Source organism: Microcebus murinus, chromosome 29 (genome assembly GCF_040939455.1).
Source record: "Microcebus murinus isolate Inina chromosome 29, M.murinus_Inina_mat1.0, whole genome shotgun sequence".
Taxonomy (NCBI): Eukaryota; Metazoa; Chordata; class Mammalia; order Primates; family Cheirogaleidae; genus Microcebus; species Microcebus murinus.
The window spans coordinates 3,175,605-3,199,278 of NC_134132.1; the positions used below are offsets into that span (position 1 = coordinate 3,175,605).

General features: G+C 41.2%; 1 protein-coding gene across 1 annotated transcript; it reads left to right on the forward strand.

The window, feature by feature from the left end:
- Positions 1-3,433: 3,433 nt before the first annotated feature.
- ADH7 (alcohol dehydrogenase 7 (class IV), mu or sigma polypeptide) lies at positions 3,434-20,918 on the forward strand. The gene is made up of 9 exons (XM_012738415.3): positions 3,434-3,601; positions 7,693-7,794; positions 8,694-8,832; positions 9,149-9,236; positions 9,335-9,551; positions 12,567-12,827; positions 14,239-14,374; positions 17,105-17,243; positions 20,025-20,918. The coding sequence occupies exons 1-9, from the start codon at positions 3,584-3,586 to the stop codon at positions 20,047-20,049; spliced, it is 1,125 nt and encodes a 374-aa protein (XP_012593869.2). The 5' UTR covers positions 3,434-3,583; the 3' UTR covers positions 20,050-20,918.
- The last annotated feature ends 2,756 nt before the right edge of the window (positions 20,919-23,674 follow it).

A 23,674-nucleotide genomic window follows, 5' to 3' on the forward strand; every position in this document is an offset into this window, starting at 1 on the left:
AAGTTCCTTTATGCACAGTTTTTGGGGAGTTTTTATTATGAAGGGATGTTGAATTTTAGCAAATGCTTTTTCAGCATCAATTGAAATGAAAGGTTTTTGTCCTTTGTTCTGTTGATGTGATGAATCGCATTTATTGATTGGCATATGTTGAACCACCCTTGCATCTCTGGGATGAATCCCACTTCATCATAAACAATAATTTGTTTAATATGTTGTTGAATTCATCTTGTTAGCATTTTGTTGAGGATTTTTGCATTCATGTTCACCAGAGATATTGGCCCATAGTTTTGTTGTTGTTGTTGTGTCTTTGTCTGGTTTTGGTATCAAGGTGATACAGGCCTTGGAGAATGAGTTTGGGAGTATTCCTTCTTCCTCGATTTTTTGGAATAGTTTAAGTTGGATTGGTATTAATTCTTCTTTGAATGCTTGGTAGAATTCAGCAGTGAAGCCAATGGGTCCTGGGCTTTTCTTTGATGGGAGACTTTATTATTGTTTCTACTTCATTATTTTTTATTGGTTTATTCAGGGTTTAGCTTTCTTTCTGGTTCAATCTTGGTAGGTTGTATGTGTCTAGTAATTTATCCATTTTTTTCTAGGTTTTCCACTTATTGTCATATAGTTTCTCATAGTAGTCCCTAAGGATCCTTTACATTCCTGCAGTATTGGTTGTAATGTCTCCTTTTTCATCTCTGATTTTGTTTATTTGGGTCTTCTCTCTTTTTTTCTTAGTCTAACTAAAGGTGTGTCAATTTTGTTTATGTTTTCAAAAAACCAACTTTTTGTTTTGTTGATCTTTTGTATTTTTTTGTTTCAGTTTCATGTATTTCTGCTATAATTTTTATTATTTCTTTTCTTCTACTACTTTTAGGTTTGGTTTGCTCTTGTTTTTCTAGTTCTATGAGATGTGTCATTAGGTTGTTTATTTGAAGCTTTTCTACTTTTTTGATGTAGGCATTTATTGCTATAAACTTTCCTCTTTTTAGTGCCTTTTCTATATCTCATAGGTTTTAATATGTTGTGTTTTCATTTTCATTTTTTTTTTTAGAAATTTTTAAATTTCCTTCTTAATTCCTTCATTGACTCAGTGGTCATTCAGGAGGATATTGTTTAATTTCCATATGTTTGTGTATTTTCAATTGTTTCCTCATGTTATTTATTTCTAGTTTTATTCCATTGTGATCAGAGAAAATACCTTGTATGACTTCAATTTTTGGGAATTTTTTAAGACTCGTTTTGTGGCCTATTCTTAAAAATGATTCATGACCTGAAGAGAAGAACACGTATTCTGCAGCTGTTGGGTGAAACATTCTGTAAATATCTATTAGGTCCATTTGGTCTATAGCGCAGGTTAAGTCCAATGTTTCTTTGTTGATTTTCTGTCTGTATGAACTGCCCAATGCTGAAAGTGGAGTGTTGAGATCTCTAATGATTATTGTATTGGGATCTCTCTCTTTAGCTCTGACAATATTTGTTTAATATATGCGGGTGCTCCAGTGTTGCATGCATGTATATTTAGAATTGTTATACCCCTTGCTGAACTAACCTCTTTATCATTATATAATGACCTTCTTTTTATAGTTTTGTCTTTTGTAAGACAGTTTATACTGAGCCTGGACTTTAGAACATTTTGTTTCAAGTGGTTACATCTTAAATATTTTAAAAATTCAAGCAACCAATCCATAATAATAATAATCCAGCAACCAATTGGAGTCAAGTTAATAGTAATGACATTTGCTACTGATTGTGAACCATGCAGTGTACTAAGTGCTTTATCACTCTCACCACTAATCCTCAGGACATCCATGCAATGTGGTTTTTATTAGTCCCATTTTATGAATGTGGAAGCTGAGGTCATACATATTCAAGCAAGCCTCCAGGCCCTGAACCAAGTGAATCTGGGTCCCAAGTCCAGATTTCTGTAGCACACTTCTCAAGTTCTTCTAAGTTCCACTGTATCCTGATCTGAGCAAGTTAGAGATGCATGGGAACTTTGAGGTAAGTATTAAAGGCTCTTGGCAACTATGGAGGGCCAAAGTAATTAGGAGATTGAGTACACCAAGAATTGTGGCCCCAGAATTTCATAATCTTTCTTGTAAACCCTACGCAAACATTCCTATGCAAAGATTCCTCTGGTAAATTCTCTAAACCTAAATTTGTGACTTACCTGCTATATATCCAACATGACCATGACTTTTTTTAGCTCAATTTTGTTTGCCTTCCAAGTTTCAGCTTTTGAATTTTATCATCTAATCAGTTCTTGTGGAGAATGGATTGGAACCATTAAGACTTATGCAAATATTAAACCTCACTTGGTATACTTCTTTCATAAATTTTGTTTCTTAGATTAATATGCTATAAAGTTTTGCCAAGCCCTTGAGGAAGAGATTATCAATTGAGTATTTTGGCATTTATGTTGGCACTACCCATGTGGTACTCATTTGCCTTTGTTCATAAGTAAATAAGTTTTTGTTTATTGTTGCTAAGATAAAGTTTGGTTTCTTTGGCCTAGAAATTGAGACTCAGAATGACTGTCCTTGTCCACACCTGCTTACCTTTGTCTGATAATGCCAACAAAACATGCTGGGTTTCTTCAGCATTTACTGCTAAAGCAATGGTGCTTACTTACAAGCCCAAGACTCTGGTATCATTATATTAAAATATTATGATCTGTAATGGTTAAATAGCTATTGCAGAAGAGCTGAGCACTTACCCAAGCAAATGAAAACTCTCTGGAATTTGATAGCCAATATGCAAGCTGCATTGCAATTCCCCTTCAGCCCCTGCACTGGGTACATTTGTGCAGTGTACAAACTATACAACTGTATGAGACAACTCTGTGGATAATGTGATTTGGGGTCAGATGATAATTTCTCTATGTGCAGCACAACAAGTTTTGCTTGACCCTTTATCCTCAAAATACCTAGAAACCACAGACATCTGTATTTATGTTTTATATACTCTCAACTCTTCTTGCCAAACCTTGACTTTCTATTCCAATTTTCTTTTTTTTACATTTCTTTGGCCCTTTTGTCATTTATATTTAATTGTTATGTTTTCCGTGAACTACATCAAGTCTCTGTAGAATAAATAGAGGATAAGTACAAAAGTACACACACCTCTCTAAAATCAGCTGCCCTAGAAAAGCAACTTGCACTTAAGAAACATACAATGCATTTTTTTATGAATTATACTGAACTGAATTAACCTAACCTGTTTTTATAGCCTCCAAAATAAAGAGGATGAGAATACTTTCAGCTCTTTTCAGTAGGTTTGAATATCCCATGTATGTTAGATCCCTAACATACATGGGTTTGGTTTGCTCATAATAGTTCTGTATCTTTTGGTTTGCTCATAATAGTTCTGTATTTCTTTTCGCAGCTTTGTCTGCCAAGGGTGGGGTTTGTGGACCATTGAAAAGTTTGGCAGGCTGTGAGTCACGCTGCTGAAGGCAGGACTTTGAGGCAGACTATTTATGTGAAGGCACACAATGCTTATTACATCAGTTATTTGCAGCAAAATGAACTGAGGAGCAGTCAGAAAAGGCCCCTGGCTGCAGAAATACAGAACCAAGAGAAAGACAAAGATGGGCACTGCTGGAAAAGTAAGCCGAGCGTTTCTGTCGTGTCATTGTCACGGTCTAATAATGTGGGGTTGAGTCTTAGAACTTTGGGTCCATAAAATAATTACATACTGAGGACAGTCCTGAGGAATGACATGGCTGTTAAGCGGGAAACACTGTGTGGAGCATTTCAGGGAAGACCAGTACAGGCAGGATTAAGTTGAAAACAGCCTGAGACGTGGGAGGAAAATAGGGAAGTGTGCTTTCCAGTGGCATTATGAATAACTCACACTCAGGAGAGCTGGCCATGTGCTCTGGTAAGCAGAATGTTCCCGTACGGAGACCGTAGTCGTCTCAGGGGCGTGTGCTGCATTCACTTCCATAGATCAATGGGAACACCAGGGTCGTGTGCCCAGCTGTTGGCAAAACGTTTCCTTCTGTCGACAATGAAAAATGCTAATTCTGGATTGCAAAGTGGACAAGAAAATATCATGCTTTTAAAATTTCTTAAGGATACAGTGTCTATCAAAATGCAAGCTTAGGCCGGGCGAGGTGGCTCACGCCTGTAATCCTAGCACTCTGGGAGGCCGAGGCGGGAGGATCGCTCAAGGTCAGGAGTTCTAAACCAGCCTGAGCAAGAGCGAGATCCCATCTCTACTAAAAAACATAGAAAGAAATTAATTGGCCAACTAAAAATATATAGAAAAAATTAGCCGGGCATGGTGGCGCATGCCTGTAGTCCCAGCTACTCGGGAGGCTGAGGCAGGAGGATCGCTTGAGCCCAGGAGTCTGAGGTTGCTGTGAGCGAGGCTGACGCCACGGCACTCTAGCCTGGGCAACAGAGTAAGACTCTGTCTAAAAAAAGAAAAGTAAGTTTAAACATATTTTTAAAAACGAGACTATATTGTAGATAAAATATGTTATTCTAAAAAAATAATAGCAAAGTTGATATTAACTGTAGAAATAACTTTCACATTTTTTTTCATTTGCAAGTAAGCCAGTATAGTTCCTCATTTTACATGGATACACAATTGCTTAAAATGTTAGGTGCTTTTGTTTGTTTGTTTTTGTTGTTGTTGTTCTTATTTAAACAACTTTGCGTTTAGCCTACTTTAAGGTTTTGGGAAAATAAAGATGACATTTGAAGTCTAGGTAATGCGACGATTCAGGAGGCCTTAGAATCTGAAATAATTTTTGCTAGAATTGAATAAGACCAGAGTAAAAGCGTCCTAGTTTGAGTCAGAAGTTGGGCAAAACCAGATTACTTGGGAGAATTTATTTTGCACTCTGGAAACTGGCAACTCCACCCATGGTCATTAATGAATCTTCAGGTTGGAAGGAATCTGAAAAATGTGCAGTTTCATTCGACCAACAGATGCTCCGGGTCTGGTCGTGCTGTCTCTATAAAGCGGATACCCAGCCACCGGCAGAACATCTCCAAGGGTGAAGAACTCAGTTGCCTCAAGGAAGCACTTTTCAATTATAATCGATGATTTTGCTCTAGAGATGGCAGCGTGGCTACATGAGGCTGCGTGCCCCCCAAGTGGCTCCAGTGCTTCAGTGTGGCTCGTGAACGGATGGGCTCCCTTTACGTTGGGGACTACATTCTTTTTCTCCGTATAATACATCTTTCCTTTTTCATTGAAAAAGTAAATGATGATTGTATTAGTTTGGTCGGGCTGCCATTACGAAGCACCAGAGACTAGGTGGCTTAAGAGAGATTTATGTTGTCCTAGGCCTGGAGGCTCCAATGCTGAGATCAAGCCGTCAGCAGGGTTGGTTTCTTCTGAGGCCCCTCCCTGGCATGCACATGGCCCCCTTTTCCCTGCGTCTCCACCCGTCCTTGCCTTTCTGTGCGTCTGCGTCCTTATCTCTTCTTATGGAGACACCCGCCATGTCGGATTAAGTTCCACCATAATGAGCTAATTTTAAATTAATTACCTCTGGAAAGACCTTATCTCCAAATTGCCACCTTGTGAAGTGCTAGGGGTTAGGGCTTCAACATATGGGGGGGGGACACAATTTAGCCCACAACAAAGACTATTCTAGAACACTTGGAAAGTCAGAAAATTTGAGGGAAAAATTTAACAATGATCTTACATCCCCAACTTACCATTGATTGCATTTTTTGCTTGTATTTTCCTCTATGCGTTTCTCCATCCATCTTTTATGTAGCTGTCCTCACACAATATCTATTTGATCCTGTTGTCCAACTTAAGCACTTTCTCAATTCATTACAAACAACTTATAAACATTTTAATGTCTAATTCTAATTTCTATATTTATCACAATTTATTCCATCACTTCTCTATTATTATTTACATATTTTCTTTTATAAATAGTGCTGTGATTACCTCTAAAATATATATATATATATATATGTTTTTAGGTTAGCATTTTCTCAAGGTAGATTTTTTTAAAATAGAATTATAGGGTCAAAATGTCACAACATGCTTATGTCTTGATGTGTCTTACAAATTACTTTCCAAAGAGGTTGGTGTGAACGAGATGGCCCAATTTACCCACCCCTCTTACAATGCTATGTATTCTTTTTAAGTAGAAAGTCATTATTGACTTAAGAGGCAGAGAATTGTATCTTGTTATCTTCATTTATTTATTTATTTTTGTAAAAAAGACTTTTTGTGACTGTGGAGAACAAATACTTCACAGCCTGTTCATTAACCGGCTACTTTCCTGCTTGTGTCCGCGTGTGGGCCTCCCAGGCTGTGTGGGGGAGGGGCAGGAGTGGTAGGGATGGAAATCTTAGAGCTTTCCTTATAAATTTGGTCAGGCATGTGCGTATCAAACATGGTAACTTTTATCATTATTGCAGTAACTATTTTTCCCTGGGGAGTACTTGATTTCCATTTGGAAAATTTACTTGCTGTTTCTCAACACACAAAATTTTCGTTCTTAGAAGCTGCTTCCTTTATGACTTGTTGCTGTCCTACTAATCTTAGAATTCCTCCATGCCCCTCTGATGATATTTACATTTTCACCGATTGATAAAACAGTTTGATTTTTAAAGTAAACCTTAACTGTAAATCCACCTGGAATTTGTTTCAGAATGTGGTGTGAGTTTCTAACTTCCACGCTGGATAAAATCACACTGTGATCCATATCATTTTCCTTAGAAAGGCAGAGGGTGAATATTAAGTTGAGTTCCTGGTTGGCTTTCAGCCACCCATCTGTTTCCAACATATCATTTCTCACATTTAATCTCTTTGCAAAAGTCATTTAACTACCTAAAGGAATCTCTAGGAATATTGCATTAGTTGATAAGATGAAGGATATCTCATTTTGTATCTAAACAAATTAACTAAAATGTTTTATAGTAGTTATAGACAGATTTGGGAGTAAGAAAGTGGAAAGAGTTTCTCTCTGTGTGTATGTCAGAATTCAATAATCTTAGCAATACCATTTAACGGATTAACTTTAGCAAAACCAGTTGAGGGACTGGAGGCCAGTCACTCCACGCCTAATTTTCATTTCTATGAGATGAGAGGCTTTAACCTGCCCTGCTATCAAGACCTACCCAGTGCAAAGACTGGGCTAGCTGCAAAAAAGATGCAAAGACACTGTCACCCAGGAGCTACAGTGATAGTCCATGACATTCACGGTCCCCTTCTTCTCTTACCAAGCCAGTTGTCTCATTCCTTCACCATTGCCACGTGACTACATCCAGCTATTAAATACTGGCTTACATTCTGACAAACATGAACCAGCAGCATTTTCAGTTTTACAAATTGGTCCTCTGTAAATAAATGATACACAGATGAGAGTTCTGTTCGTCTATTGCATTTGAAATTGTAGCACAAGAATCTTGTGCTTGTTTATTGGAATATTATGTGAAGTCAGTGGTCTGGGAGAAGTGCACCTCAACTCTAGTCCAGCCCTGCATCCCGTGTGCTGTGTGACCATGAGAAATCATTAGGCTCCTCTGGGCTGCATTCCTCATCCATCAAAGGGATACACAAGATGATCTAGAAGGCTCACAATTCTAGTGTTTGATGAAAACCATCCTGGGAAAATTAGAACATTATATACACTCTTCTGCCCACATTAACATCATATGAGGAGTCTGTATATAAAGACATGATTAGGATCCATTATAACACTTGCCATTTTCTTAGGTTATTAAATGCAAAGCAGCTGTGCTATGGGAACAGAATAAACCCTTCTCCATTGAGGAAATAGAAGTTGCCCCACCAAAGGCTAAAGAAGTTCGCATTAAGGTAAGAAAGAGCCTTGGAGTACATGAGCCTAAAATGTTATCCCACCTGTATTGAGTATATCACTGTTGCAAGGCTGAATTCTTACGTAAGGAGATGTTTCCAAAGTTTGGGATATTTACTCTCTCACTGGTTCTTGCATATTCTCAAGTATCTGGTCATGCTGGGTGTGAAATTAATGAGTTCATTATCCATTAAAAAACCAACAGTGCTGATATGTTCTATTAGAGCTTTCATTTGTTGCATTCTTATTGATGTAATGTCTGATTAAAAAAACGGTTAATAATCATGACTACCGACTTCTTTTAAAATCTTCTGCGAGTCAGATTGTACTGAGATTACTTGTCACAAAGAATGAGGAATTCATTTGTGTCTGGAGGAACTACAACTTCCTGGAGTGTTTACCCCAGTCCTCTGGACAGAGACTGACCTGTACTTTGGATCCCAGTTGTTGAGTGGGCGTTGCTGCCCATCTTTCTTTGACCCTCTCCTCTTGCTTGAACACTGTGGCAAGACCTTGCTCGTCAATTACCTTCCCGCACACCATTTCCTCTACCTTTCGTTAAGAGAGTCCTAGCAAGGCCGAGCTACAAAAACCTACTTTGGAGCAATCGCATGAGAACATCCACATCCTGCTTTCCCCAGGTGAGCACCAGTTGACTACAGAAAGGCACCAAGATGCAACGTAGGGCGAGAGACGGCGACATCCCAAGTTTCTTGAAGAGAAGGATCTTGTCTGGTGGTTGATTTTAGGCTCAGAATCTTCTTAGAGTCACCGCTTTTGCATTTGGCAATCCTAGTGAATACACAACCATAATTTCTTATAGAACAAGGTGAAGATTCTGCCAACTGTAAAATGACCAGATTTCTGGTTGGTGCAACGTTTTTGTCTTTGAACACAGATTTTGGCCACAGGAATCTGTCGCACAGATGACCACGTGATCAAAGGAGCAATGGTGTCTAAGTTTCCCGTCATTGTGGGCCATGAAGCAACTGGGGTTGTGGAGAGCATTGGAGAAGGAGTCACCACGGTGAAACCAGGTATATGACGTCAAGTCACAAGTCTGAAATAAGCAGGCTTTGATTCCTCTGTGAAAGGAACTAGCACATGCTAGGAATTATTGCAGTGAGCCTTAGCACAATTCAGGGAGATAAAAGGATAACAGGAGAATGGAGCATACTGAGTGATGTTTAATTTGGCAAAATCTCAACCTTCAGCAAGCAAACCTTCTGGTGTCTGTAAACCTTGGAGTACTTTACAGACATTGGTGCATATAGCCTGGGCTCGACTCACATTTGTTTATTTCATCCTTTACCATTGATGCCCCGCACCGCGTGTCACCTTGTGTTCCCCCAGGCGACAAGGTCATCCCCCTCTTTCTGCCGCAGTGCAGAGAGTGCAACGCCTGCCGCAACCCGGACGGCAACCTCTGCATCAGGAGCGAGTAGGTTTCAGTCGCTTTTCCTCTGGTGTCATTTGCACTGTTCCTGTGCAGACTTTTGGATTGAATCAACTGACATGCGCATTTGCCCTCTCCAACAGTGTGACTGGCCGTGGGGTGCTGGCCGATGGCACGACCAGGTTCACGTGCAGGGGCAGGCCCGTGCACCACTTCATGAACACCAGCACGTTCACCGAGTACACGGTGGTGGACGAGTCCTCCGTGGCCAAGATCGAGGCCGCAGCCCCTCCCGAGAAGGTCTGCTTGATCGGCTGCGGATTTTCCACGGGGTACGGGGCTGCCGTTAAAACTGCCAAGGTAAGAAACAGGGCAAGTGAGTTTCTCCCTTCCCTACATTTTTAAAAACCGATTGTCTTGGAATCCTGAACATTTTTGGGGAAAAAAAAAAAAAAGTGTCAAAAACCTATCTCATATTCATTTTATTTCTACACAATGCCAAACCAGCTGGAAGGAAAAAAGAAAAGTGCAGGTTAGAAATTGTATTTGGAAGTAAGTGGAAATAAAATTGTAGATTTTTGTTTAGATTTATCTAGATGTTTTATCTCCTCCGGGTATCCTTCATGTTTAATTTTTAAAATTTAGATTTGCATCTGATTTCAATCTTTTTTCTTTCACAGAATAAATATCAATGTTTGCGTATTCGTTTGCTACAGCTGCTATAGTGAAGTAGCACAGGCTGAGCAGGTTGAAGGACAGATATTTATCGTCTCACGGTTCTGGAGACCAAAAGTTCAAAGTCGAGGCGTCAGCAGGCTTGGTTCCTCCTGAGAGCTGTGAGGAAGGGTCTCCCAGACCTCTGTCCTCGGTTCTAGATGCCTGTCTTTTCCCTGTGTCTCCTCCCATCGCCTTCCCTTATGTGTGTCCTTGTGTGCAAATGTCCCCTTTCGTTGGGACCCCAGTCATTTCAGATGAGGGGCCACTCTAATGTCCTCATTTTAACTTGGCTACCTCTGCAACTGCCCTACCTCCAAATACAGTGAGATACTGGGATACTGGGGGTTGCAACTTCAACGTATGAGTTTTGGAGGGGACACAATTCAATTCATAACAGCTGATATATAATACAGAAACATGAAGGAGTTTTTGTTTTTGTTTTTGAGGCAGGACCTCGCTCTGGCTCCCGGGCTAGAGTGCAGTGGTGTCATCATAGCTCACAGCAACCTCAAACTCCTGGACCCAAGTGATCCTCCTGCCTCAGCCTCCCAAGTAGCTGGGATGAGAGGTGTGCACCACTGCAACTGGCTAAGTGAATGAGTTTTAAGGAGTGAATATTTCAACTAAGTTTTTTGATAACCCTTATGACATCAAACAAACAAGGAGAATATGTCAATTACCACTTGCTTCTAAATTTCCTTGACAAAATCTCAGACATAGAACATTCCTTCCCAGAGTCTCCTTGAGCCTTTCCATGAAGAATTTTCTGCCAATATAGAGGTGGCAGAAAAAGGAGGGGACATACAATCTAGTTGTACATTATTCTTTGTCATTTTTTTGGTGTACTTGATGTGTTGGCACCGTATTAATACTTGGTCCACAGACTACTTACCAGGTATGTGCCAGTTTTAGACATACTTTTTTCTAGAAGCCATGACTTAAGACAAATCATGAACATACATGAATGAACATACATGTTTGAAAGAACATACATTTCTGTGTTTGCCTATGTGAAATATAGATTTTTATTAAGGAATACTAAGGGATCACAGCAATGAAATAAAATAATAGCATAAAGTAGAATCTTACTATATTTTAAAATGTTTAAAATAATTATATATAATATATTATATAATTATTATATTATTATATATAAAATTATATAATTGACACTTTTATTTCATATTATGGTTTTCTTCCAAACAATGATAATGATGTGGCCAACTCACTATACATATTAATTTCTAGTTCCCATGCCTTAGAACAGGAATATAGGGAAAGGAGGGAAATTTTTTCTGGGGTGGCAAGCACATCTGAAGATAACAGAAACTGGTGCCATTATCTAGGTAAGGCTCAGAGGTGGAGTGACAGGAGGCTCAAAAACTGTCACTTTACAAACAGGCAACTAAGACTTAGGGAGACGTCTGTCCTGGTACAGTTCCTTAGTTAGAAAGATCATTCTTCAGGCTCACCATAGGCTTTCTAGCGATACAATAAAGAATGCTAACTGAGAAGACAGATCCAGGACCATAAGCTTTCGTAGCTACATCTAAAACCTGAAGCTCAACCACCGACAAAAAAATTCCACCTCAAATCTAGACAACAAAACCAGCAGATAAAGCAGGAGAGAAGGCAGGTGAGTTTCTGCCGTAAGATGCTGAGCATCAAGGAGCCCGTCAGGAAAGCCTGTCAGATGCAGGCGTGAATGACTGCATAGCATTTCAGAGAAAGGTTGCACAGACTGCAAAGCTGCAAACGCGGGGACTGAACCGAGGGATCAGGATGCCATTGCGGAAATGAAAACTCATGGCGAGTGGGTGCAAAAATCTCTGCAGGTCTCTGAAAATCTCCACTTAAAGGTGCAAACATATCAAAACACACACGTACGCACACACAGACCTTAGGTAATTCCCACAAGGGAAGACAGAGCCAGAAAACAGGCCTTGCTCATCACCACCAGCCTCTGCACTAAAAAAGAAAGAAACTGTCACAATAAGGAAGACACCCCCCCCCCCCCGTGGGTTTCCCTCTGTTCAGCTCTCCCAGCTACTCCATGTAAAAGTGGATTTGGGTTCTTCTGACAGGACAATAACTTTTGGCTAGAATACTCTTTCATACAGAATGGTTCAGGGTAAAACCCCCCAAGTTGATTTAATTACCTTTCCTCCCCGAAGCTACGCATGGACCATCTAATTGTCGCATGGAGGTTGGGCTTTCATGGAAAACGAATTTATTTACAAATGACCGAGAGTTATATTTATTTAGAAAATGTTGGTCAGACCAAAGTTAAAACAGAGTTAGCATATGTTTGTGGAGTAGAGATGACCGAGATCTTAGCACTGACTTAGTTCTGCTGTGAGGCTGGACGAGGTTGTGGGTCGTGGCCAAGAAGGTGGCAACAGTCCCACCACAAAGGCCTGAGTGAAGGGTTTTCTTCTATCTAGCAAATACCATTTTGCTTTGGCAAGTACTCCTTTTCTCTTCCCAGGCCTTGCACTGTTTCTAGCTGTCTTTGTGCGTCATCATCGGAATGAATCAACCAGTCCTAGCTGACATCACGGCGACCCTCGAATTCAGTGCTCATAGTGCAAGAAGCACTTCGCAGGTTTCCCTTTTTGACCCTACTGCCTACATTTACGGGAACATTTCTCTACACAGGTCACACCTGGTTCTACTTGTGTTGTCTTCGGCCTGGGAGGAGTCGGCCTGTCGGTCATCATGGGCTGCAAGTCGGCTGGTGCCTCCAGGATCATTGGCATTGACCTCAACAAAGACAAATTTGAGAAGGCCATGGCCGTGGGGGCCACGGAGTGCCTCAGCCCCAAGGACTGCACCAAGCCCATCGGCGAGGTGCTGTCGGAAATGACAGGCAACACTGTGAACTACAGCTTTGAAGTTGTTGGCCGTCTCGAAACCATGGTAAGGGCCAGAATTCGGGGAGCCACAACGTGCACAAGCTGTTAGACACGCACAAGGTAAAATCCATTTCCGTAGCCTTACTAGCAACCAACTGTGCACATACCTGTTTCTCAGGCCAAAACTGGTAATCACATAGCAATTTTGCCCAAAAATTCAAAAGCTTAAGAGCAGGTCCTCCTGACCAAAGTTAAGTATCACATCATACCACTCTCAGATGACTAGAGGACAAGGTAGTCACTCTTCCAGGTACATTTTTAAAAAATATGCTCCTTGTATATGTGGATTTCTTGGGACAGGTAATCCTTGAGTTCCATCTCTTGAACTTTAGCAAACAAAGCATCACAAGGGGACTCCCTAAGGAGAGATAGGGGAGAGATTCCAAAGAAAAGGGATTATTGCCTATGTTGCAGTCTCTTCTCCAAATCCTTGATAGATCCAACTTCTTACTCTACACCTGATCTTTCTTTTCGCTCCTCTGAATTCCCTTAGAATATGGGCCTTCAACTTTCTCAGCACGCCCTCTTCGTGGCAGCCAGCACCACCAGACCCCGGTTAGAGCTGTGAAACCAGTGCAGACATCCTAGAATTAGAATGCCCTGGGCTGGGGTAGGGTGGGAGACCTGGTAAATGGAACAAAGCCGATTTTGCTCAAGATTGAGTAGCAGACTAACTTCACTTTAATGCTCTTGGTAATTTAGGAATAGGTAGTTGTTAATTTACTATCATTGCCATACCCCTTTCCTAGTGAGTCAGTGGGAATTATTCCATAGCCGTGAATAGCATTCTAGGTTGTATGTTTATGGAGCCATGTGCAATACTGGTTATATTAACTAGGGACTATTGATTACCAGGTAATACTTGGATGAACATTGATCTCTGAAAAATGTCAACATCTGTTAATACGATCTACCAAGTATTCAAAAAAATATTAATAAATAGAAAATGTAGAGTTAGTTTCAGAAATACTGCCAAGAAAATAAACTCCTTTATCCCACATTTTAGTATGTTCTTTAATTTTCAAACTAAACGTTTTTGGAAAACCACTATGTTAATTTATTTGGTATACTTAATTCAGTTGGGGTTGGTTCAAATGACTTCCTAAGGCTTACCTGGACTGGTATTATCGGTATGAAAACATCACCAGATTTCTCTGTGTTTTACTGCATGGTACAGTGAACACGCCACAAATACTGACCACATTAATTATTGTTTTCTCCCTTAAAGGGAAAATGTGTGTAGGAGTTTAGTTAGGAACTGATGTTGCACTGAGGATTTGTTAAAGCAAGAAAGCCAAAAGGCGGCCTCGTTTATTTGCATGACTCGGAAGCTGAGCTGACTTCAGGAACTGCTATGGCACACGGGCCATTTCGAGCCCGTGTGAACCAAACTTTCTCCTTCGTGTCAAACCCAGGTGGATGCGCTGGCGTCCTGCCACATGAACTACGGGACCAGTGTGGTGGTGGGCGCTCCTCCGTCAGCCAAGATGCTCACCTACGACCCGATGCTGCTGTTCACAGGGCGCACGTGGAAGGGGTGTGTCTTTGGAGGTGAGGACAGCAGGGCCTCTGGCCTGGGGTGGTGGATTTCGCTCTGTCGCGTGGCAAGTGAGAGAAGCCTGTGGCCTCATCGCCTTTCCCTTAAAGGTCTTCTTTTCTAGGGATGTGTAAGAAGTGATCTAAAATGGAACTGCAACCACAATAATGCAGAAGATAATTATCTACTCCTCACCTCGATCTAGGACCAGTACTGGTGGGCACATTTTAATATTAGCATCTGCAGCTCAAGGTCCCCAAATGCCTGAATAAGAGGCACCAGCAGTGTGTTCCACTGGGATGATCTGTGTGACAGGAAGTTCTGATTTCATCCGTTATTCTTTTTTTTTTTTTTTTTTTTTGAGACAGAGTCTCACTTTGTTGCCTAGGCTAGAGTGAGTGCCGTGGCGTCAGCCTAGCTCACAGCAACCTCAAACTCCTGGGCTCAGGCGATCCTCCTGCCTCAGCCTCCCAAGTAGCTGGGACTACAGGCATGTGCCACCATGCCCGGCTAATTTTTTTGTATATATATTTTTAATTGTCCAATTAATTTCTTTCTATTTTTAGTAGAGACGGGGTCTTGCTCAGGCTGGTTTTGAACTCCTGACCTTGAGCAATCCGCCCGCCTCGGCCTCCCAGAGTGCTAGGATTACAGGCGTGAGCCACCGCGCCCGGCCCGTTATTCTTAATGTACACAAGAATGCAAATGAAAAATAGAATTCATTCATTTCCCAATAGCATCAGCAAAAAGTCTGGATCCAAAACCAAAATAAACAAACAAAAAGGGATTGTCGCATTTAATAGGAACAGTTCAGATTCGAATGACTGGGATTACTGCTCACTGACCACCACTGCCTCAGTCAGGACAGAGCCAAAGTCACTCTCCCTGAGGCAGGTGACACAGGGAATCCTTTTGTACCTCTCCTCTGTGGGTCTCGTTTTCTAGCACCTTCACCTAGAATTGTACTGGGTACTTCAGAGGCACTTCCGGTATTGAGTCTGCCTTGTAAAACATAAGAAAATGGAAAGCATTTAAGTATTTCTTGAGAGTATAATGAAGAAAAGAATGACTGTTATTCAACAAATATTCGTTGAGTGTATGCTAAGGACCAGTCATCATTCTGGAAATTGGGAATGTGGCAGGGGCCAAACCTACCAGTCCCTGCTCTCAGGAAGTAGGAGCATCCTCTCATTTCAGAGCAGAGAGGCTGACAGTAAAGCAGTCCTCGCAGAATGCCCCATGTGGTCATGGGTGCAAAGGAGAGAAACAGAGGAAGGGCAGCAGGTAGTCTGGGGGGCCGGGGAGGGTGGAGGGGATGCCATTTTATAACCTTCAGGAAGGCCTGAGAAGGTGACATTTGAGTAAAACATAAGGGAAAGGAGCTACTCAGAAGCCTTGGGAAAGAATATTCCAGGTGAGGGCTTGGTAAACACAAGGGGGTGTTGGCGAGTGAGGACAGCGAGAAGGCCAGCGTGGTCAGGGCAGAGAAAGGACAGAGGAACAGCAGCAGCTGGGGTCAGAGGGCAAGATCACTGGGGCCTTTGGGCCACTGTAGGGTGGGAGGATTTTATAATGAGTAAGGAAGAAGCCTCAGAGGATTTTGAGGGAGGTGGGACTGATCTCACTTCCATTTTAACACCCCCCTCTGGCTGTTCTGTGCAGAACATTCTACGTGGGGGCAAAGGGCACAGGCAGGCTGACCATCGAAGAAGTTCCTATCTGTAGAGCAGGACGGAGGGGGTGGTGGCTTGGAGAAGCAATGGTGCCAGTGAGAAGCGGTCACTTCCTGCATGTATTCTGAGGACAGAGCCAAAAGAATAGGCTGAAACAGTCATTGGATGACAGGAAGACTAGAATCCAAGATTATGGGCCCGAAGCAACAGGGACGATAGAGCCGTCATCACTTCTGAGCCAGAAGACTGTGGGAGGAACAGGTTGGGGCGGAGGTGGTGGAAATCTGGAGTGGTTGGGACAGGTCATGCTCGTCTGCCTGCCAGCCATCTGAGCAGACACGTCAGGTAGGCGATAGATAGGTGAGGGTGTAGTTCACACACAGGTCTAGGATGGAGATAGAAACCTAAGTGTGCTAAACCTCGAGGCCAGAGATCACTCTGGAAGTAAATGTAGGAAAGAGGAGAAAAGGTCCAAGGACCAAGCCCATGGCACGTCCGAGCTGGAGGTCTGTGGAGAACCCAACAAGGATATCTGGAAGGAGGGACTAGAGAGGGAGCAGGACAACAACGATGGTCTAGAAGCCACGTGAACAGACTGGGAAAAAGGGAACCGCCAACTGTGTCACGTCCTCCCAGTAGTTCATGGAGGACCAGAGTGAGAACTGTGTCCAAATTGATGATGGGGAAGACCTGGACAAGACCCGTGCAGCAGAGAGGCTGGGGCAAGGTCCTCATCAGAGTGGGCTCGAGAGAAGAGTGAGAGGAGAGGAACCGGGAGCAGAAACAGTGAGTGGGAGACAATTCTTTCTCTAAAGAAGTATCTCTGCAACAGGAGCAGAGATATGAGGCCACTGGAAAAAGAAATGGTTTAGGAGGATCAAGAGAGGGTTTTCTTTTTTCCTTGGGTCATTGTTTCCTAAGATGGGAGAAATACAGTTTATTTGTACACTGCTGGGAATAATCCAAAATGGGGAAAGGTAATAACACAGGAGAGAAACAGACAAATAAGGGATGATAAAATGTGAGCATTACTTAGTGACGTCTAAGGAGAAAATGTGTGCTTATTTGCAGGTTGGAAAAGCAGAGATGATGTCCCAAAACTCGTGACTGATTTTCTGGCAAAGAAATTTGACCTGGACCAGTTGATAACCCACGTGTTACCTTTTAAAGACATCAACAAAGGATTCGAACTGCTCTATTCAGGGCAAAGGTATTTTTTTTTAAATGGAGATCTTGCTTCTTCTCTACAAGTTACTTTTAAAATTTAGGACTCACAAATGTGTCCATTTTCTTCATGCTTTGTTAGATTTCATCTAGCCAGTTCTATATAGCTGACAACTTCTTCATGGCCTTCATAACCAATTGTCAAAAACTCGTTGGGGTGTGTTTTTTCACATCAGATTTATTCCATCTTGGTTATTTTAATTTGATCATATGTTTTTATAATGCTATAACATTTTTTTTATTTAGGCATATTATGGGGGTACAAATTTTAAGGTTTCAAAAATGCCCTTTCCCCCCTCCCCCCACAAGTCTGAGTTTCCAGCATGACCATCCCCCAGATGGTGCACATCTCACTCATTATGTATGTATATACCCACCCCCTCCCCCCTCCCACCTGCCCAATTCTCTATTACTGTAGTACCTATGTGTCCACTTAGGTGCTGCTCAGTTAATACCAGTTTGCTGGTGAGTATATGTGGTGTTTGTTTTTCCATTCTTGGGATACTTCACTTAGTAGTATGGGTTCCAGCTCTAACCAGGAAAATATAAAATGTGCTATATCACCGTTGTTTCTTAGAGCTGAATAGTACTCCATGGTATACATATACCACATTTTATTAATCCATTCTTGGATTGATGGACACTTGGGCTGTTTCCACAGCCTTGCAATTATGAATTGTGCTGCCATAAACATTCGGGTGCAGGTGTCTTTTTTGTAGAGTGTCATTGGATCTTTTGGGTAGATGCCCAGTAATGGGATTGCTGGATCAAATGGTAGATCCACTTGTATCGCTTTAAGGTATCTCCATATTGCTTTCCACAGAGGTTGAACTAGTTTGCAGTCCCACCAGCAGTGTGGGAGTGTTCCCCTCTCTCCACATCCACACCAGCATTTATTGTTTGGGGACTTTTTGATAAAGGCCATTCTCACTGGTGTTAAGTGACATCTCATTGTGGTTTTGATTTGCATTTCCCTGATGATTAGAGATGTTGAGCATTTTTTCATATGTTTGTTGGCCATTCTTCTGTCTTCTTTAGAAAAGTTTCTGTTCAAGTCCTTTGCCCACTTTTCAATAGGGTTATTTGATTTTTTCTTGCTGATTTTCGTAAATTCTAAGTAGATTCTAGTTATCAGCCCCTTATCAGATGCATAGGATGCAAAATTTTTCTCCCATTCTGTAGGTTGTCTGTTTACTTTCATGACTATTTCTTTGGCTGTGCAGAAGCTTTGTAGTTTGATCATGTCCCATTTATTTATTTTTGTTGCTGCTGTGATTGCCTTTGGGAACTTCATAAACTCTTTGCCTAGGCCGATGTCCAGGAGAGTGTTTCCAACTTTTTCCTCTAGAATTCTAATAGTTTCATACCTTAGGTTTAAGTCTGTTATCCAGCGTGAGTTGGTTTTTGTGAGAGGTGAAAGGTGTGGGTCCTGTTTTAGCCTTCTACGGGTGGCTATCCAGTTTTCCCAGCACCATTTATTGAAAAGGGATTCTTTTCCCCAGCGTATGTTTTTGTCTGCTTTGTCAAAGATTAGATGGCTATATGAGGATGGTTTTATATCAGGATTCTCACATCTGTTCCACTGGTCAATACTCCTATTTTTGTGCCAATACCAGATTGATTTAATTACTACAGCTTTGTAGTAGTTTGATACCTGGCATATTGATACCTCCCATTTTGTTTTTGTTGCCTAGGATTGCTTTTGATATTCGGGGTTTTCTCTGATTCCATACGAAGCATAAAATTATTTTTTCTATATCTGTGAAGAATGCTGATGGGATTTTAATAGGTATTGCATTGAATCTGTAGATCAGTTTGGGTGGTATAGACATTTTAATGATGTTGAGTTGTGTCGCTGAACCCAACCTGCCTTCACGTATTAATGCATCTGGTGATCCAATAACTAAGCATTTAGCTCCTACCCTGTCACCTCCGCACTGGGCTCCGGGGACGGAGCCAGGAGAGCAGGGCTCATACCTTATGGGGTCTCTCGGGCATGGAGGATTGCAAGCACACCGGGTCCCCTTCGCCCTCCTGTGCACCCCTTCCTGCGCTTATTCATGCTCCCCCTGAGCACCTTCTGCTCCTGCCGGCCTGTTGGCGCTATGCTGCCACTGCCAGGGGCAGCGCAGACGCCCTTCTCAGAGATAGACAAAGCACGGCGGCGCAGGTCACAGCCGCCAAGATGTGGAAACAGCCCAGGTGCCCATCAATCCAGAGTGGATTAATACAATGTGGTGTATGTGTGCCGTGGAGTTCTACTCAGCTCTAAGAAACAATGGTGATCTAGCACCTCTTGTATTTTCCTGGATAGAGCTGGAGCCCATTCTACTAAGTGAAGTATCACAAGCATGGTAAAACAAGCACCACATGTGCTCACCAGCAAATTGGTATTAACTGTCAACACTTATGAGCACATAGCATAGTGACATGCATTGGGTGTCGGGCAGGTGGGAGGGGGAGGAAGGGATGGGTGTATTCACACCTAAAGGGTGCAGTGCACACCATCTGGGGGATGGGCACACTTCAAGCCCTGACTCGAGTAGGGCAAAGGCAATATATGTACCCTTAACATTGGCACCCTCATAATATGCTGAAATAAAAAACAAGAAAAAAAGAAAATTAATTGGTCAGGATGTCAAGCCCAAAGGATTTCCACTCAGAGAATTTACCAAAGTTTCTGTGACAGATATGAAGGGCAGTTGTTTAAATTATTCTTGTTTGAAAGATAGGAAAACAAATGAAAACTTCTCCTTTCTCATTTCAGCATTCGTACTGTGCTGACGTTCTGAGGGATGCTCAGTGGCAGGGGCCGTGTTGTGGCTGGTCACCCGGAGCCCCCTTTCTGCAGTTTCTTCCTGAGATCAATCAGCCGCCTCGCAAACACAAGCAGAAGTGGAATATTTGCTGAAAATATAGAAGCTTTATAAATGCTTATGCACCTTTCTAAACATTTAGAGTCTTATGGACACCTGGGAATTAGCAGGGAGCTTAACAGCAATATTTTAAAGCTTAATTTACATTTTACAAGGCTATAATTATATATTTGAAAACACGTGTACTTGGATTTTTATGTTGGAATAGAAATGTCTTTAGCTCCTACTAGTTAAAACTGATACAGCATATAAAGATACGATAATTGTATTCCCTAAATATATTCATTTAATGCTTTGTAACTACTTTTTATTGGAATGTGATTTTTAAAAAACATTTGTTATAAATTAACTTGGATTAGGTTTTGAAATCAGCTCATTGCATCATACATTGCTTGATTAGATTAAGAAAGAAATAGGGATATTTAAGGGAAGGCCATTTTTTTCAATGATTAACTACTAGAATCATCATTATATAACATGATGAAATTGAAGAAGTACATTATTAGGGTGCATGAGGCTATTTGTCAGAAAAGATTGATATTTCAGAGAATATGCCTTTTTCGTCATACTACTTAAATATAAAAGTGCAGCTAGAATCACATTGTAATATTTACCCTAATGTTCAGTTTGATAAAGTGGAATTACAAGTCCCTAAGTCTCTATTTAGTATTTAGCAATGACTCCATTTAATAAAAAGTGCTTTCAGTTTGGTACCACTGTGCTGGTGTATCTATATGTCTCTATAACCTGTTAAAATTCTTAATAAAACTAAACACTTTGCAAAACGTTTCATGGTGATATATTTTTTGAAAAGAGTAGTTTTATTTTGATCTTTTCTTGATTATGGATAAAGTGTTGAAGTTCTTAAAAAACATATAAAATACTTCATGAGTAAAATAAGAGGTTGGGTGTTGGAGCCAGAAATCAGAGATTTCAATGTAAGAACATGGTGTAGACTGGACAGTCCTGCCTGGGTAGATTGCAAAATGTCCAAGTAATTATGAGCCACTTTTACATGATGAGTATATCCCAATGCAAAGTGGCTTGAACCTAAAGGGTATAAGTTCTCTTTTCTTTCTACAAGTTCATCAATCTAGGCTTAGTACTCCCACTTTTTAAAAGAAAATTCAGCTGAAATAGCTGAAAAGTATAAAGAATTCCCTTGTTGGGCCGGGCGCGGTGGCTCACGCCTGTAATCCTAGCTCTCTGGGAGGCCGAGGCGGGTGGATTGCCCGAGGTCAGGAGTTCAAAACCAGCCTGAGCAAGAGCGAGACCCCGTCTCTACTATAAATAGAAAGAAACTAATTGGCCAACTAATATATATAGAAAAAATTAGCCGGGCATGGTGGCTCATGCCTGTAGTCCTAGCGACTTGGGAGGCTGAGACAGAAGGATCCCTTGAGCCCAGGAGATTGAGGTTGCTGTGAGCTAGGCTGACGCCATGGCACTCACTCTAGCCTAGGCAACAAAGCGAAACTCTGTCTCAAAAAAAAAAAAAAAAAAAAGAATTCCCTTGTGAATTATCTTCATCATGAACTAGGTTTAGTTATGGCAGTTCTTAGACCATTTTATAATCAGTTTATAAGAATTAATATATATATTCATACACATACATATGTGTGTGTATGTTATATATGTATAAAATCTGCACCTAGGACTCATTTGTAGACATTTCTCCCATCCATTAGCAATGTCTATAGTGAGCATCACCGGACCCAATTAATGAAGACAAACTGCCAATTTAAAAAAAGTATTGGCCGGGCGCGGTGGCTCACGCCTGTAATCCTAGCACTCTGGGAGGCCGAGGCGGGCGGATTGCTCAAGGTCAGGAGTTCAAAACCAGCCTGAGCGAGACCCCGTCTCTACCATAAAAATAGAAAGAAATTAATTGGCCAACTAATATATATAATATAAAATCAGCCGGGCATGGTGGCTCGTGCCTGTAGTCCCAGCTACTCGGGAGGCTGAGGCAGGAGGATTGCTTGAGCCCAGGAGTCTGAGGTTGCTGTGAGCGAGGCTGACGCCACGGCACTCACTCTAGCCTGGGCAAGAAAGCGAGACTCTGTCTCAAAAAATAAAAAAAATAAAAAAAAAAATAAAAATAAAAATAAAAAAAGTATTTTATCAAGGAAAATATGTAAAATGAATTAATTCTTCTATGTCTCTTGCCTCATGTTTTGAATAACATGTAAGTAAGGATATCAAGAGTTATATACAAATATAGGTATGTCGAAAGAGATAAATCCGAGAAGGAATAAACACATTTATATTCTAAGATCACAGATTTTAAAATAAAATCCATTTTATGCCTAGAACTTCTTACAGATTATATTTTTACAAATATGTTGCATATGTAACATTTTATATATTTAACATGTGTTATGAAATTTTGTAGATTCTTTCTTCCCTTCTGAGCTTGTCATGGCTAAATAGTCAATAGGAAGATCCTCTTCCATCCTGCCTGGGAAACCTGTCTATGAATAGCTTTTTTTCTTTTAATTTTTTTTATTTCAGCATATTACGAGGGTACAAATGTTTAGGTTATGTACATTGCCTTTGCCCCACCTAAGTCAGGGCTTGAAGTGTGTCCATCCCCCAGACGGTGCACACCGCCCCCATTAGGTGTGCACATACCCATATGAATACCTTTTTGTGTCATAAGAAAACCCTGGTTCTAGGAAGTGATCAGAAGATTGGCCATTTTTGCAAATTTCTCATTTCTAGTCAATGAAGCTGCAAAACATCATCAAACTGAGTTCTTGAATATAAGTCCAAGGATAAATAAATGTGCAGGAAATAGCTAGAGGAACATTAAAGGAAATATCCAGCTTCTCATTCAAAGAAAAATCTAGACTTTTAATTGCTTAAATCATGTTTGCAGCATAGTCATTCATTAGGCTTTTTTTTTTCACTTCAACTATGTCTCAAGCGCTGAGCTAGGTACTTGTTGCACAGAGATGAAACAAATCAGATGTGTTCTCCGCCCTACAGAGCAGACAGGAGACACATTTAACAAGAAATTAAATAAAGATATAAACATATTGCATACATTTTTGATAAATGCTTAACCACTGCAGTACCAGCGTCGACTATAGTCGACAGCCACAGATGAACGTGCACGGCGACTTTAGCTGACAGCTGTGATATGACTTTTCTAATTTTTCAATTATCAGAATAAAATTGTGAACATTTAAAAATAACGTAATGAAAACATATGTCTATGTTACCTAGTCTGATTGACATGACAAGGAAAGCTGCCTGTAAAGTAAAGCAAGCTCTCAGTGCCTTCAAGCTTTCCTCGTCACACAAGAGCAAAACGGATTCGTCATCAACGCACAGCACAAGCCACCGTGCGGGCTGTGAGTGCGGCTGCAGGCCAGGTGTCGCGGCCTGTGAGTGTCACACTGAAGTGGTTAAGAAGGCACTGGCCATTGTGCTGTGCTGGGCAGACGTGGGAGGAAAGGGAATTTTCAACTTTCTGCAAGGGGTCTCGATGGCCTCCCTAAGAAGGCAAATTTAAGCTCACGTGGAAGGATGAGCT

What these genes read in the sequence shown, in the direction of transcription:
- ADH7 (XM_012738415.3), top strand. An exon ending in AACCTCTGCATCAGGAGCGA is followed by an intron (nt 9,237 to 9,334) that starts GTAGGTTTCAGT and finishes CCTCTCCAACAG; the next exon opens with TGTGACTGGCCGTGGGGTGC. An exon ending in TTGGCCGTCTCGAAACCATG is followed by an intron (nt 12,828 to 14,238) that starts GTAAGGGCCAGA and finishes TGTCAAACCCAG; the next exon opens with GTGGATGCGCTGGCGTCCTG.